Consider the following 17,392-nt stretch of genomic DNA (forward strand, 5'->3'; position numbering starts at 1 on the left):
CGGAGGAGTATGCAGACTAACATTGTGACACGAGAATTTTATATATATAATAAAGATTAAACTCTATCCTTATTTTATAAGGTTGTTACGAACATTTTATTAAAATTTTAACGACTGTACCTACTAACAATATATGAATATTCGTGATAAAATATTTATATACACGAGTTTCACAACTTTTAAGGTAGCAATAACTAAATAATGAAAGAATAGTTCCTGAGATTAGATCATTCTATAAAACAAATTATTCAACTTTATAATATCAAAATTTGCTTTATTGTGAATATTTAGTGTTTATTTAATGTTAATGATAATAATAACGATCGCGTGGTTTATGTCTCATGATAAAGAAGTATGCCGATTCTGCGACAAATGAAATCTAACCATACACGTGGCCAAGTTTATAGTGATTGTTATTTATTTATTTTAAATTTCATATCTATCCAATATTATTTTTTACACAAATTAAACTATAAATACATTCTTAGTAGCGGTGCGCCCCGGCTTCGCCCGTGATACATATTTACGTTTTCCGGTATAAAATATAGCCTATACGGATTCGGAAGAATCCCTCTTAAGTAATGGTAAAAGAAATTTTGAAATCGGTCCAGTAGTTTTTGAGCTTATTCAATTCAAACATACAAAAATACAAAGGTTTCCTCTTTATAATATTAGTATAGATATAGATTAAGGAGTTCTTATTGTGTCTCGATTATCTGTGTTGATTAAACAAAATATTATTTAGAACGAAGAGGGCCTTTGCGTTCTTTATTTCTAAGACATACCTATATATTCTCTCATTTATATTCTAGACGACTAGACTAGTTCCAAACTTTCTTTTTAATCGTAAACGATCAATCTTAAAAAGAAATCAATGTGGTGTAAAGTACCTAAAGTGTATTTCCTATTTTTACATACATGAGATATTCATTCGAATAAAATGTAAGACGTGACAAGTAGTAGTCGCTCATCGAAAAATATAAATAAAATAAAGATAAGTCCATATCATTCAGGAAAACCTACTAATAATGAAAACCTATTCATATTTTGACATCGCTCCTATATTATTCCCATAATTTGAGTTTATTCATTACGAGCGTTTAAAAATATTTCTCTTAACTCTGTATAACATTAGTGTACTCTAGCTTTGAATAGATTGACATTTCACAAAAAACCAGTTTTCGCTGTGGCCCGCGACATGAATATTTATATCTAAATTCTGAACATCGTACGATCGGTGGTGCCATGTGACGTCACGTGGTCGCGTGCTACTATTTAATAATTATTATTTTTGATTAAATTATTATTAAGATAAAAAGTAGGTTAAAAAGTTAAAGGTAAAGGTTATCTGGGTGAAAGGTCCGACGGAATTGGTGTAACCGTTTCGGAGATAAGCGCAAACTTTTTTGCCAAGAAGTTTGCCGGGCGCTATAATTTATAAATAAATGAGTGCATTTAACAATAAGCTCCCGTCCGATTAGGGCCCTTCTGGCCTCCTCCGCTCAAGCGACAGCCCCAGCCGAGGTTCGAGATCCCCGTGGCGGGAGGACGCCCTTGCGCATGTCGCTACCAGGGTGAACCTTCAGTTCACCCCCGCGTCCGCGTTAAAATGTAGAAGCCCTTCTGGCTAACATTGAGAAACACTACACAAAAAAAAAAGAAAACAATTGAATTTTAAACCAGACAGTGCAAATAATATATTGAGTAAATGATTGTCAATATGAGTAAATGATAGTCACGTTAAAAAGGTTTTAATAGATTAAATAGGAATAAAAAATCAAGTGTGAATAACGATTAGTAAGTTTTAGATAAATAGATAGTATAGTTTACATAGTACATATGTATTTAGTTATCTGTGGTAAGTCCCGTGTCCCCTTGTGGGGTATAGGACAAAAATATCGCATTAATAAAACAGGAATATAACTTGTATAACTTCATCGTTTTCTTGAAATAAAAGACGATTCATCTAACCAATAAATCCTGTAAATAGATGGATGAATTTGTACTTTACTTCTATTAAATTTGGTTTATTTTACTTTGGCATATTGATTAAGAATGAGAAAACAACATATTCGTGTAAATATTAAATTAAGTTAGCGCATGCATAATTTGATGTCTGGCAATTGGTTATGTGAAGGTTACATCTATACTAATATTAAAAAGCTGAAGAGTTTGTTTGTTTGAACGCGCCAATCTCAGGAATTACGGGTCCAATTTGAAAAATTATTTCACTGTTAGATAGTCTATTTATCGAGGAAGGTTATAGGAAGATAGGCTATATATTATCATCACTCTATGAATTAATGAGCGAAGCAATGCGGGTAAAACCGCGGGGCACTGTCTTTTACATAAGTATAGTGTGTCAGTTAAACAATAATTTAGAGGTACAAAGAAAAACAATTTAATGCTTTATGATAACAGCTTTTTATTAAATACATGTAAAGTGTGAGCGGTAATTGTTAACAAATAAAAAATAATTGAAAATATTGTCACTTCGTTGCTATTAAAAACCAATATGTTTCAGTCTCTACATTACAATGATATGAATTATAAATATTGTTAATGTTTAAAATTTTAAATTATAGTTCACGATAGCATAGATTAAGTTACTAACGACAGAGCAGAGGGCCTAAATGTCTATGATCGGCCGTCATTATAGATGTATCATGTATGTATATTCATAATCGGCGTAATGGCAGCAAACATCGACGAGCACTTGTTGGGCCAACTATGCCCATTGTTAAGAGGGCTCATAACATATTTGATTTGTTATTTTCTATTTTATTGACGATTATTCATTTGTTGAACCATCGATTCGATAAGTACATAGATATACATACAAGATTAATAGTAAATGCTGAATATTATTTATTTATTATATTGACATATTTATCGATCTATCTGACTCATCACATTGAGATAATATTACTACGTATGGAGGAGACACCACGAACAAAATCTGTGCGCCATTTTTTGCTCTAACTAAGTTTTTAAAATTATTATCTAGTTAGGTACTTACCGATAAAAATTATTCCTTTACACTTTTCCGTATTATTTGTATTATTTGTGCAATATCGTAACGCACACGAAGGCATATTTGATGCGTTTCACTTTAAAACAAATAAAAAATGAGCGTGCAGTTACGCCATATGGCGTATGTTGAGCGGAACATAAGTGATGTAGGCGGTGTCGTCTCCATATGTATATCTCGATGACTCATCATGATATTTTTTTTCCAGACAGTTTGTAATCTGTAATGTCTGTAAAGTTTGTTATATCTACGATCAAACTACACGTAGTAATTATTTAGTAATATGTACTCAAAGATAAAACCTTTTTACATATGTAAACCTTTGTAAGTGATTATTAAAAGCCAATATTTTTAACTACCTACGACGTTGCCTGGCAGAGTTGTCTGTGAGCCATAAGGCCGCCATATATGTACGATTAACTTTGGCAAAGGTTTTTTTGCATTTTAATTATTTTATGAGTAATCCTTGTACAAGAAAGTGTATTTTTTTAATAAATACCGCCTATTAATATGTACGAGGAAAATCTAATCACAATATTATGATCAATCATTGATATAGGTACTATTGTTTTCATCAGATAAATATAATTACTGTAAATAAGTAAATAGTTTCAATTGATTAGATTAAATTTTTATAGTCATCAAAATAAACCAGTTATTTTTAAAAGCAATTATATTTTTTCCCGCATGGCGGATAAAGTGACGAGAAAGTATCATTAATATTTATTTCATTCAAACTCAAACTCAAACATTTATTTATTCAATTAGAGACTTCTAGAAGCACTTTTTATTTACATACCCACTATCTCTACCCACTCACTCCCTCCCTCTACACACTCACTCACACTACCCACTCACTCACACTACCCACTCACTCACACAACCCACTCACTCACAATACCCACCCACTCTACCCACCCGTTCAGGCTAGGCACACGCTCACACTACCCACCCGCTCACACTACCCACTCACGCCGTCTACCCACTCACCCCTCTACCCACTCACTCCTCTACCCACTCACTCCTCTACCCACTCACTCCTCTACCCACTCACTCCTCTACCCACTCACTCCCTCTACCCACTCACTCACACTACCCACCCACTCACAATACCCACCCACACTTCCCACTCACTCCCTCTACCCACTCACCCCTCTACCCACCCACTCTTCTACCCACCCACTCCTCTACCCACTCACTCCTCTACCCACACCCTCTACCCACTCACTCACACTACCCACCCACTCACAATACCCACCAACTCCCTCTACCCACTCACCCCTCCACCCACCCACTCCTCTACCCACACCCTCTACCCACTCACTCCTCTACCCACTCACTCCTCCACCCACTCACTCCTCCACTCACTTCTCTACCCACTCACTCACACTACCCACCCACTCACAATACCCACCCACTCTACCCACCAGCTCACACTTCCCACTAACTCCCTCTACCCACTCGTCCCTCTACCCACCCACTCCTCTACCCACTCACTCCACACACTCACTCCTATACCCACTCACTCCTCCACCCACTCACTCACACTACCCACCCACTCACAATACCCACCTTCTCCTCTACCCACCCACTCTAACCACTCACTCCTCTACCCACTCACTCCTCCCCCCACTCACTCCTCTACCCACTCACTCCTCCACCCACTCACTCACACTACCCACCCACTCACAATACCCACCCACACCTCTACCCACCCACTCCTCTACCCACACCCTCTACCCACTCACTCCTCCACCCAATCTCTCCTCCACCCACTCACTCCTCCACTCACTCCTCTACCCACTCACTCACACTACCCACCCACTCACAATACCCACCCACTCACAATACCCACCCACTCTACCCACCCGCTCACACTTCCCACTCACTCCCACTTCCCACTCACTCCCACTACCCACTCACTCCCTCTACCCACTCACTCTACCCACTCACTCACTCTACCCACTCACTCTACCCAGCCACTCACTTACCCACTCACTCATTCACCTGCGAATGCCCGACCGCCGACAGCGAGAAGTCCAGCAACGCGTCAACAGCAGCCGCATTGCCCAACGTACAAGATTAAACCTTTTTGTTTTAATCATTGATTTTTATTGAAAAAATCGGTTGATTTGAAAATGATTTAATCGTGCCAACCCTGCTTTTTAAACGTCATTACATATTTTTCACATTTACCACTGATTCGATAAGCAGTATCTACGGAGAAGAACCGGCAAGAAACTCCATAGTTGCTCTTTTTAATCATGTCAGTTTTACAATTTAATTTTCAAAATACATATGTTTTCCTTAATACTGTAATAGGCTCTCTAATTAATTCAATATTGATATCAAATTTACCTCTTATATTATCTAGTATGGATAATATTTGTTAATTAAAATTATATTTAATTAATTTAATTACTTAGCTGTTAATAACATCTACCAAAATGTCATTTTCCTTAATCATTAAAATATAAACATAGATTGGTTGGGTTTTTTTCTTACTCCTGTAAATCATACGAGTAATCGATTATTATTAGTCATAATAAAACAATAATTTTCTGTTACTTGATAACGATAAGATGTGAGTGTGTTGATATCGTGTTCTCAAGTGGAGATTAAATATAATGTGTTATGGAATCTTAAATTTGAAGACAGGGCCGGACTTTAATCATGGCGTGCATTTTATTTTTGTATATTCCAATTAAATTTTATAAGACTTAGGTACATATTATGTTAATTCTTATTACATCGCATTTTAATACATTTTCGCTCCTGCTTGTAGAATCATATCTTTACTTTGTATATTTTTATCCGATGCTCTAAGAAATGTGGGAGTTTTGCAAATGTAGCGTTTTTTGTAGAAGACCATTTGTTTATCTATTACGTCCTAATTCCCAAAATATTGTTTCTTGATAAATAATCTTGTTGAAATACTTTTTAACGCATTCAAAAACAGTTTGTTATATTATTCAACACGACAATTGGAACACATTACAATGTGCATTCCCTAGAGACATTGTTTAGACTATATTTCTGTTGATTACTTTAAAAATAACAATTACTGCTGTTAAATCAAACGAGAGGAAATATATCTATAGTATCGGGGTGTCCATAAAACCGAAAGAGAAGACGAAATGAGATTGCTCAATTGAGATGGCGGGATCAAATGTGGCCGAGTGGTCAAGCGTCGTCCTGGAATGGCGAAATCGTTATTTTTTCTATACCTTAAAAATTGATATTTAAAATTGATATCGTAGCTATCTGACTAAAATTCTACCTGTTCTAATCATTTTCGGGTATTTAAAAAGCTTACAGTGTAGAAAAAAATGTCACGTGTGTTTATTTTAATGTGAGGCCCTAAAGCCATCTCTGTTAAAAACAAAAGACTATTTCAATAATTCTTTGAAGTTGACTGAGTAGGTACCTACATTGTTAGCTACTATGAAAACATTGTTTGTACATTAGTTACATAAGTTTGTACATGTACATTGTTAAGCAAGGGATATAGGATGTTAATTGTTATAAAAATCACTACATAGTATAAAACAAAGTCGCTTTCTCTGTCGCTATGTCCCTTTGTATGCTTAAAATTTAAATCTTTAAAATTGTGTAACGGATTTTGATGCGGTTTCTTTAATATGTAGATAGAGTGATCCAAGAGGAAGGTTTTAGTATATAATTTATTAGGTTTTAGAAAAAGCAGGCGAAGCCGCGGACGGTAGAACGTTACAATTTACAATTAATAAAATCCTGTCTACAGGAGTCGGTCACATACAAAGTACAAACATACAGGTGAAGCTTTACGTTTTAACTTTGAAAATACAAAATTCGATAAAAAATAATTTCTAAATCTAGTTCAGTTATGAGTAACTGAAAATAAAACGCAAATAATTTATAATTATCAAAGGGAAACGTGTTTCGAGATAATGAGTGAGTCATACAATATTAATATCAAAAGAGCCGATAGCTCTATGGATGAGATTTCAGAACCAAATAAATCATCTCAAAAATTCAAATATCAAAAATTCGTGACTGATTATGAAATGAAAATAAATAAATGCAGTGTTTTTAACGTCAAAATAAGAGCAATTTATTATGGGATATAAAGTGTATATGAACCTACCTATAATGAAACAAACTTATAGTTTAAAAATAATAATAGATAATGCCTCTATTTCTGTTTGTTCCGGCATAAAGGCTGGGCCATTTTTGCCGGGATGTTACAATCATGACATATAGGTATTAGATTTTATAATTTAACTAGCTTTCCGCCCGCGACTTTGCCTGTTTTGTCTAAAACCTAATAAATTATAAACTAAAACGTTTCTCGAGAATCGCTCTATTAAAAAAAACGCATCGAAATCTATTGCGTAGTTTTAAAGATTTAAGCAAACAGACACACAATTCGTAGGTGTATGTTAGTTATATTGTGACACGAGAATTTTCTGTGTGTAGAGATAGAGATTATTTTGTGTTATTAATTTATTCGCAGTACCTCCACGAAGTCGGGCATAAGGTATGTGTCACACAGCCGCGCGTCACCGCAGCGGTGACGCTCGCGACGCGTGTCGCGGAGGAGCGCGGCGTGCGTTTGGGCGACGAGGTGGGGTACGCGGCGGCTATGACCGCGCAGAGGACCGTGGATACAGGGATTGTGGTAAGTTTTTAATACGTTTTTATTAGCTATTGTTGTATGTTTGTTTTTAGCTGTAAAATACCTTTAAGTATAGGTGTTAAACGGACATAGTGTGTTACATTGGCAAATACTTATAGGTAGGTATAGCTGTTATATTGTATACTGTTATATTGCATACTAAATACTCGCCACGGGTTCACTTGTGATATAAAATAGTTGGAATAATACATCTTCTTAATAATAATACATAATATAAAATGCAAAAAACCTATCAACGCCCACGGCCCAACCCAAACTAATGGACCGATCCATATAACATTTAGCATGCCATATAGCTACTATGTATATGACAATTTGTACAATTTATTAGTTAGTAATAAGACATAATATGAATTGATCGTCTTGCTTGTTGGCAGATTTTATTCCGTCTTTTACATCGAAATTTTAATTCAAATCTATTTTCAATTACTTATATAATTCGATTATATCGATTAGGGATATCACTAATCGAAGTATAATTTAAAGTTAATACGCAACAAATTAAAATTATCCATTAGGGTACCACGATAATGGATTAATTACAAACACACGGCCCGCATATGTGGAGCTGACCTAAAAAGGCACGTGTCGCGCACGTGTGAAAACGCTCTTATAAATGGCGCAAAATAACTATTAAAATTAGTATGCCGGAAACTCAAACTCAAATAATAATTATAGCTAAATCATACTCAACCTTTAACTCAAGTCACTCTATTTCAATACAAATCTAGTAAATATGCAAATATGCATTAAATTTTTAACTCAAAATTAAACATATATTGAAATAACTAGACTTATTAGAACAGCTTTTAAATCTAGACGACATACATATTTATTTTGTGGTCATTCCAACCATGACATCATTATACTTCTTTTAGTACAGTCGAGTAATTAAATACGAAAACTATTAATAAATATAATACATATTATGCAATGTTCGGCTATTCGGTTCGGTATAGCTTTAAAATAATATTAATGGCCAGAGTTGTATTGTTTGGTTGAACGCGCTAATCTCGAGAACTGCAGGTTCGAATTTAATAATTGTTGTTGTGTTGGATAGACTATTTATCGAGAAAGGCAGGCTATAACGCTACGAGTAAATAAATAAATAGGAGCCGAGCAGCACATTTTGTAAATGTTCAAAATATATATTGCAAAGACGGGAACTATGAATGCTTCCGTAATAATTTAAATTGTTTATTTTTCCGTAAATTATTTCAGGTGAATCGTACACACTTGTACTAATTAAATATCATACAGGTCATTAAATATCATATTAATATAATACAGGTAATCTATATCTGTTACAGTTTTTTTACCTACAGCTTCGATCAGCTAATTTTCTGTGAAGAGTAACATACATCCAACCTCACAAATTATCACGTTCAATATTTTAGCAGGACTCGTAACTCGAAGTATAGGATACATTTTAAAATGACCAACATGAAATTATTGGGCGTCTCATCAAAATAAAGCTACTCACGGAAAATTAGCTTGATAGTAATCAAGTGCAAAAATGGGCGATGGATCCTGAACTATAAGCCTTTAATAATAAGATTTGTCGTTAAAACTAAGAACGAGTAGGATAGAATTTCAAATGACCAAAATAACATAATTTGGCCGTTAAAAAATTAAATTATAATAGCTCTAACGTTAATTGAGACAGGTATACAGTCGACCTGTTGACCTCAGCCCGACCCTGGTGGACCTTATCAATGTCCATTACGAACTTAGATTTTTTCTTTAGTCATTACATTCAGGTCATGAAGGAATTTCAACCTTTGTACAAGGAGAGAAAGTGCATTTTTGTTTATGCTGTGTAATTTATTTGATTTTTTGTTACTCATTAATCAGATTATATATAAAGAAAATTCAACTTTCAGTCAACGAAAGAAAGTTCGTTTTCGAATGTAGGCAGTTATTTGGTAGGATGGTAGTAATTAAGGTATAGAAAAGGAAATCAAGATACAAGTTAAAGGGCCAAGGTTATGTTAATCGGTTGTTATGATAACAATTTATGAATTTATTTATATAATTATTCCTTTATTTTGTTTGCTCATATAGTAAAATGTAACGTTATAGCATATTCTTTCGTAATAAGCATCATTTAGCTTTATATTTGTGAATTAAAAAAAAATGGTAATTAGCTATCCGATTTTATCCAAAACAAAGAACAGGGACAAATCTAAATCTAGTTTCAATTATTTAGATTCTAAATCCTAGACATAGGTACGGTAAAAGGCATCTAGCAACCGGTTTGAAGCTTATATAGGTAAAAATTTACAGTAGACAATCTTTATTTGGAAACTTGATGTTACTTTACTAGGACAGGAGATTTTCTATGCTAATGTTATATATAGACTACAGCTAGCTGCGCTTCGCGGTTTCACCCGCATGGCTCCGCTCCTGTTGGTCTTAGCGTGATGATATAAAACTTATAGCCTTCCTCGATGAATGGGCTATCTAATACTGGAAGAATATTTCAAATCGGACCAGTAGTTCCTGAGATTAGCGCGTTCAAACAAACAAACTCTTCAGCTTTATAATATTAGTACCTATAGATATGAAAAATAATCTTCTGTCAGTTTTTACGGAAAAAAAAATCACAAAAAAGTCTTAAGTTTTAAGGGTTTTGATAACTTTCAATTAAATAATAATAATATTAAATGAATCTTTATCAATCTTTTATCAATGCTATGGTCACCGTTCAACCTTGCATGCTGTAAAAAGTGGTTTGAAGTTAGTTTTTTTGTCTGTTCGTCAGTGTTCACAAGGCTGTTACGTTGTCAATAGATATAATATAGGTCAAATGGAGTAAAAATTATAATGTTTGAATCAATTAGGCTCTATTTGTATATAGAATAGTTTTTATAGCAATTTTAAAGACATTTCTGAATGAATGCACAATTGAATATTGAAGAAAGAAATCTATACTAGGTATTTTAGATAGATACTTAGTACTTACTCTGTAACTATCTAACTACCAAACAAATTTTAACTTACTTATAATGAAAATGCATTATCTAATGCATAAGCGATATATCCACAACTTTCTATGTATAAATACCCAAAACTATATAATGAAGAATTGTTTTTCTAATACATATTTTCATGTTAACTCTTAAAAAATTGAGCCTTAGATATTTCTAACGTTTGATTTACCTCATGTATTGATAGACCGGACTCTCAGTGGAGTTTCGTTTGCAAAAATCGCGGACCTAAATCTGACTTCTGATATATATTGTATAGATCCCAGACATCCTATAGACAGATGTTGCCAACCAGTTTTGTGGTCCCCCTGCCCGCACCCCGGTAATTAAATATGGCATACAAAGAAAAAAATAAAAATTTCCAGAACATGCCGTGTGGGGTATCAAATGAAAGAGCTTATTGAGTAGATCACGAATATATAGCATACTATATACATTTCTTACACTTTCTCTAAGATTTTTTAGAAAATTTACGAAAATGGTCCATTTTTGAGTTAACTTTAAACCACTATAGATTGAAAACTCATGAATATAATTTTTAAATTATTATTTTAAATAATTAACAATAGTCCATTGTTTACGATTCAATATTTCGTACAGTGAAATAGTTGCATGGGGGAGTGGGGGGAGCATTCAAAGATGGCGAGTATATTTTCAAGTTCATATAGTATATAGTTATTTTCATCAAATCCACCACATAGCTCACTTATATTATATTACGAACTATTGAATCATAAACAATGGACTATTGTTAATTATTTAAAATAATAATTTAAAAAATATATTCATGAGTTTTCAATCTATAGTGGTTTAAAGTTAACTCAAAAATGGACCATTTTCGTAAATTTTCTAAAAAATCTTAGAGAAAGTGTAAGAAATGTATATAGTATGCTATATATTCGTGATCTACTCAATAAGCTCTTTCATTTGATACCCCACACGGCATGTTTTGGAAATTTTTATTTCTTTTTTTGTATGCCATATAGACTGGGGTAGAAGCCTTTAAAAATAATGAAAAGATAAAAAAAATCGCAGTCGGATGAAACCCAATAGAAAAGGAGGGGAATATGATAAAAATGTAAGGAAAAATAAATTACGGTCAATCCGAGTTCGGGAAGTGGGAGGGGGGAGCTTTAAAGAGAAAAAAATGGTTTCTCTCGATTTCCGACAAAACTACAAGTCCTACAGAAAAAAGTTCAATGGCAAAGTTGTAGGTAATTAAAAGTTCTACAACTTTTGTATGAACTATTTTTTCACATAACCTCAAAATTTAGGCGAAAAATTCAAAAAACCAAGTTTTTGGTCTTTTATTTTTATCTACTTCAAAATTTATTGTTTTTCTACGAAATTTGGTGGAAACTTACTTTATTATGTCCCAAATACACTGTAATTTATTTGATTGAAAATATTTATTTTTTCGCCTTATTTTGAATTAATACCAAAAAAACAACCTAATTTTCAATCGAAAAGTCACCCGTCAAAATATCAGCTTTTTTCAAAAACTGGGGGTGCCTTTTATTCATTGAAATCTCTACTTTCATATGGTGTAAAAAAAAATAAACACCACCATAGTAAATGTTCTCAGGAAATGCATACAAACAGTGTGATAATGAGCTTTTACTAAATCAGGCACACTTCTCGAACTCTATATCTTCTCTTGTATCGGCTTTTCGGTAATATTTCAAAAGAAAAATAATTATCTGTTCTAAGTTTAATATTTTACAGCATATTCAAAAGCAAATTGATGTCGATAAAAACATTTCAGGTAGTTCGAGAAGTGTGCCTGATTTAGTAAAAGCTAATTTTCACACTATTTGTATGCATTTCCTGAGAACATTTACTATGGTGGTGTTTATTTTTTTTTACACCATATGAAAGTAGAGATTTCAATGAATAAAAGGCACCCCAAGTTTTTGAAAAAAACTGATATTTTGACGGGTGACTTTTCGATTGAAAATTAGGTTGGTTTTTTGGTATTAATTCAAAATAAGGCGAAAAAATAAATATTTTCAATCAAATAAATTACAGTGTATTTGGGAAATAATAAAGTAAGTTTTCATCAAATTTCGTAGAAAAACAATAAATTTTGAAGTAGATAAAAATAAAAAACCAAAAACTTGGTTATTTGAATTTTTCACCTAAGTTTTGAGGTTATGTGAAAAAATAGTTAATACAAAAGTTGTAGAACTTTTAATTACCTACAACTTTGCCATTGAACTTTTTTCCGTAGGACTTGTAGTTTTGTCGGAAATCGAGAGAGACCATTTTTTTATCTTAAAAGCTCCCCCCTCCCACTTCCCGAACTCGGATTGACCGTAATTTATTTTTCCTTACATTTTTATCATATTCCCCTCCTTTTCTAATGGGTTTCATCCGACTGCGATTTTTTTTTATTTCAAAAATTATCTACTCTAGTCTAATATTTAATTACCGGGGTGCGGGCAGGGGGACCACAAAACTGGTTGGCAACATCTGTCTATAGGATGTCTGGGACCTATACAATATATATCAGAAGTCAGATTTAGGTCCGCTATTTTTGCAAACGAACATCTCCTTGGAGCCTGCTCTATGAAATATAGAATTTAAAACAGATTTAAAACTTGATTTATTCCTGTTTCTATTCATAATATTATTAAAGTCGATTTATATTTTCCGACTAATTCATTACATGCGTGGGTACAAACTGCGATGGTATAGATTTATGAGGATGATTCTAAAAATTGTTAAATAAGACTATGAGTAATAAGGTGGCGTATTCAATATTTTGTGGTTTAAAATTTCATAATAATATGTACATATATTTACTTAAAAGCTAATTTATTCTAATTAAAAAAACTAAAGGACAGATTTTGATTAAACTTCAGAATAACTTATGAGCAATACCTTTTTGATTTTGGAGCTAGTAGGTATAACATCTTTGTTACTATACGTGCTTACTAGAGTGGCGCAGGGACCCAAAGTCTTGGCCTTCGAAAATAAGAGCCTCCATTTGACTCTATCCTGCGCCAACTCTTGCCAGTTTTCAATCTGGAGGGTGCGCAGGTCTTTGGGTAGTTCGTCTCTCCAACGGTACCTGGGACGTCCAACCGGACGGCGTCCCAGGTACGCTCGATTCGCTGCTCGATCTTATATTGAAAAAGATCTTTGTTACTATGTTAATTATAAATTTATTTGAATAATAAGTAGGTACTTTGTTTCTTGTTAGTATGCACAAATTAAATATATATTTACATTTCTTTTCAGTTTATGACAGAAGGCGTGTTGTTACGAGAAATGTTCGCATCGCCGCTGTTAATGCAGTATACTTGTATCGTTTTGGACGAGGTGAGATATTTTCAATTTTCTAATAATAATAAGGAAATTAGCAGTCAATATTAAAGTGCAATAAAACGATAAGTTTTGATTAAAAACAACTGGCCCTTATCTGATGCAATTAAACAATATATGTAATTATGTAGTTTATACACAACACATGCTTCCTTATCTAATCGAGAATATATATTTTATATTGTATTGATTTTAGATAACCAATTAATATAATTATGAGTAATTCATATTAGTTAAAACTGGTTTTAATTAAAAATACGGTCAAATCTCGTATATTTGTTTACTAGGAGAAGCATACACATATAATTGAGTTTTTTTGTTTACATAAACTACTACCGATCCGCCGCGGCTTCGCCCGTGGTACATGTTTATGTTTTCTTTCCATAAAAACCATCCTCATACTTCAAGGAATATTATAAAAAAAGAATTATCGAAGTCTGTTCACCAGTTCACGCATGATGCCGTGACCAAGGAAAACGGGTTTCATTTATCTAGACTTAAACTTAATAAACTAATATAGTTTGGAAATATTAGTGTTCTTATGCTAAAAATGAAAAGTTAATCGAATGATGTTCATAAACTAGGTACATAAACCAAATTTCTTTTAACAGTACCTATTAGAGTTGGAAATGTTAAAAAAAAAATTGCGCGAGAAAATTATGCCAAAAATGGGCCATCAGCGGACTTTCGATATATCATCTGGACATGCCAAGGAATAACTGTAGCGATTTTCAAAACTGCACGAATTATTTGCGATAATTTTACTAATTTTCTCGGATAATATGCACGAAATAAATAATTAATTGAGTTATTTCATATATCGTTTATTTACTTTCAGGTGCACGAGCGATCTCAAATGACGGATGTTTTGATGGGACTTTTGAAGAAAATAGCTAAAGTAAGTTACAATAGATATTTTTCATTAAAGAAAATGTTTAAATATTTCTAAATACAACTATAGTGGCATTATTTCACTAATAACTAAACATATAAAAATAAATGGACGTAATTATAATATTTTGCTATTAATAAAACGACTAGCTTTTCGCCCGCGTTTTCAAAGGAAAGCCCGCATAGTTCCTGTTTCCGTGGGATTTCCGGGATAAAACCTATCCAAGTTAATCCAAGCTAACCTCTAAATGTGTGCTAAATTTCATTGTAATCGGTTCAGTAGTATTTGCGTGAAAGAGTAACAAACTTACACATCCATCCATCCTCACAAACTTTCGCATTTATAATATTAGTAACTAGGATGAAACAAGAAATTTCACATGAAACATAATATTAACCAGTTACCTTAACTTTAAAAATATCTTTTCCAGAAACGCAAGAACCTAAAAATCGTAATATCCTCAGCGACAATGGACGCGGATTTCTTTCAGCGGTTCTTCAATTTGCGAGATGCGCACGGACAGACAGACACATCTGCTGTAATGTCAATTGAGGGCAGGAGTTATCCGATCGAAGTGTTTTATACTGAAGGTATGTATGAAAAACATTTATAGTTAAAACAATGAGAAACTTTTAATTGTTAAAGATAGAAATAAAACTATTAATTGTAATAAATCTATTATTTATTTTTTATTTATTTATTTATTTAGACATACCAACAGAGTACACATAAAAATTATAACAATTAGATCTAAACAACTAACTAATATTAATGTGATGTATACACCAATTACAGGTATGCACAAGAAAACTTATACATATAATTACGTTACTGTTATTTTAAGTGCTTAAATAAATTTAATTACAAAATAAAAATAAATAAATCGTTAAACATATTTTTGCTACTGAATTTTTGTACCAAACAAGAATTTAGTAATTTTTTTGCGAAAAACTACAAGTGAATCAAAATTTATGTCTATTATACCACCCAACGACTTACATAGGTCATTAAAAGTACTACATATACGAGTTACTGGAGAGTTTCTACCAACATTATTACGACAATTTGGAAGGTCAAAAACTTTAAAAACAGGATAACGTGGTAATTTATTTGGAACAGCAAACCTAACTAGACTTAAGATTTGCGGGCTATGATTTATATTTCTGAGGATTTTAAACAGGAACATAGTATCGCGCAACAATCTACGATTACGAAGTGAAATCATTTTGAAGAATGATAATCGATATTCATAAGGCGATCTGTGTGAAATTCCCGGTGAAAGGAAAGCTATATGTCTGGTAAATATACGCTGAATGTTTTCAATTCTTTGAGAGTGAACAGCATAGAACGGATTCCAAACTACACTTGCATATTCTAAATGGCTTCTAACTAATGAATTAAAGAGTAAAATTTTGGTCTTTGATTTAAAGCATTTTGTGTTTCTTTTAAGAAAACCTAACAATCTACTGGCCTTTTTAACGATAGCATCAATGTGTGAGCAAAAATTTAGTTTACTATCAACTAGGATTCCTAAATCGCGGATCTCATTACCAGTTTCTATATTCTGACCATTAATGACGTAAGATGCTAGAATTGGTTTCTTTTTTCGGGAGAGTTGTAAGAAGAAACATTTTTTAGCATTAATTATCATACCGTTTTTATTACACCAATCTTCCAACCTATTAAGATCCATTTGTAAATCTGAGATATCATGTTGTGTTTTTATAGTTTTAAATAATTTTAAATCATCGGCAAAAACAGAATAATTACTTTTTTTGAAAACAGAACATAGATCATTAATAAAAATCGTAAACAATATTGGCCCCAGATGTGACCCTTGAGGTACACCTGAGTCAGATATGTAACAGTTGGACACATATCCTTTTACCGCCACACTCTGTATTCTATTTTTTAAGTAACTGGTTAGCCAAGCAAGCAATGATCCATGTATGCCGAGAGATTCAAGTTTCAATAGAAGGACATCATGCTGCACCACATCAAACGCACTAGAGAAGTCAGTATAAATTGTATGAACTTCATTGCCTTTGTCAACTTCGTTCGAAACAGTGGATATATAAGAAACCAGGTTTGTTTCAGTAGATCTACCTTTTTGAAAACCATGCTGGTTACTATCAATGAAACTGGAAGTATGACTTGCGATAACGGGACACAAAAGAGATTCAAATAATTTAGAAACACATGATAAAATTGAAATTGGACGGTAATTTTTAATGTTGGCTGAATCGCCTTTCTTATAGACGGGCACTATTCGAGCCTTCTTCCATTCAGAAGGGAAAGTACCACAATCCAAAGAGCGGTTGAAAATTAAACATAAGGGCAGCGCTATGACTGTACAACAGCGTTTAACAAATAACGGAGGAATTCCGTCTGGACCGCAACCCTTCGATATATCCAATTGTTTTATTTTTTTCATTACTTCACGTTCAGTAAAATACACCCTGCCTAAGGAGGGA

The 17,392-nt window shown here is 33.2% G+C and overlaps 1 protein-coding gene across 1 annotated transcript in view; it reads left to right on the top strand.

Moving 5' to 3' along the window:
• LOC149896950 (putative ATP-dependent RNA helicase DHX35) overlaps positions 1-17,392 on the top strand; it is a 46,686-nt gene that overhangs the window by 14,583 nt on the left and 14,711 nt on the right. Inside the window, exons 3-6 of the mRNA XM_090117323.1 lie at positions 7,527-7,691; positions 13,943-14,023; positions 14,865-14,924; positions 15,349-15,508. Coding sequence (XP_089973449.1) covers positions 7,527-7,691; positions 13,943-14,023; positions 14,865-14,924; positions 15,349-15,508 — 466 coding nt within the window. The remainder of the gene's footprint in view (positions 1-7,526; positions 7,692-13,942; positions 14,024-14,864; positions 14,925-15,348; positions 15,509-17,392) is intronic.

The sequence above is a fragment of the Colias eurytheme genome, chromosome 27 (genome assembly GCF_061535395.1).
Source record: "Colias eurytheme isolate Ceu_HAF_F1 chromosome 27, ilColEury1 Martin Lab GWU primary, whole genome shotgun sequence".
Taxonomy (NCBI): Eukaryota; Metazoa; Arthropoda; class Insecta; order Lepidoptera; family Pieridae; genus Colias; species Colias eurytheme.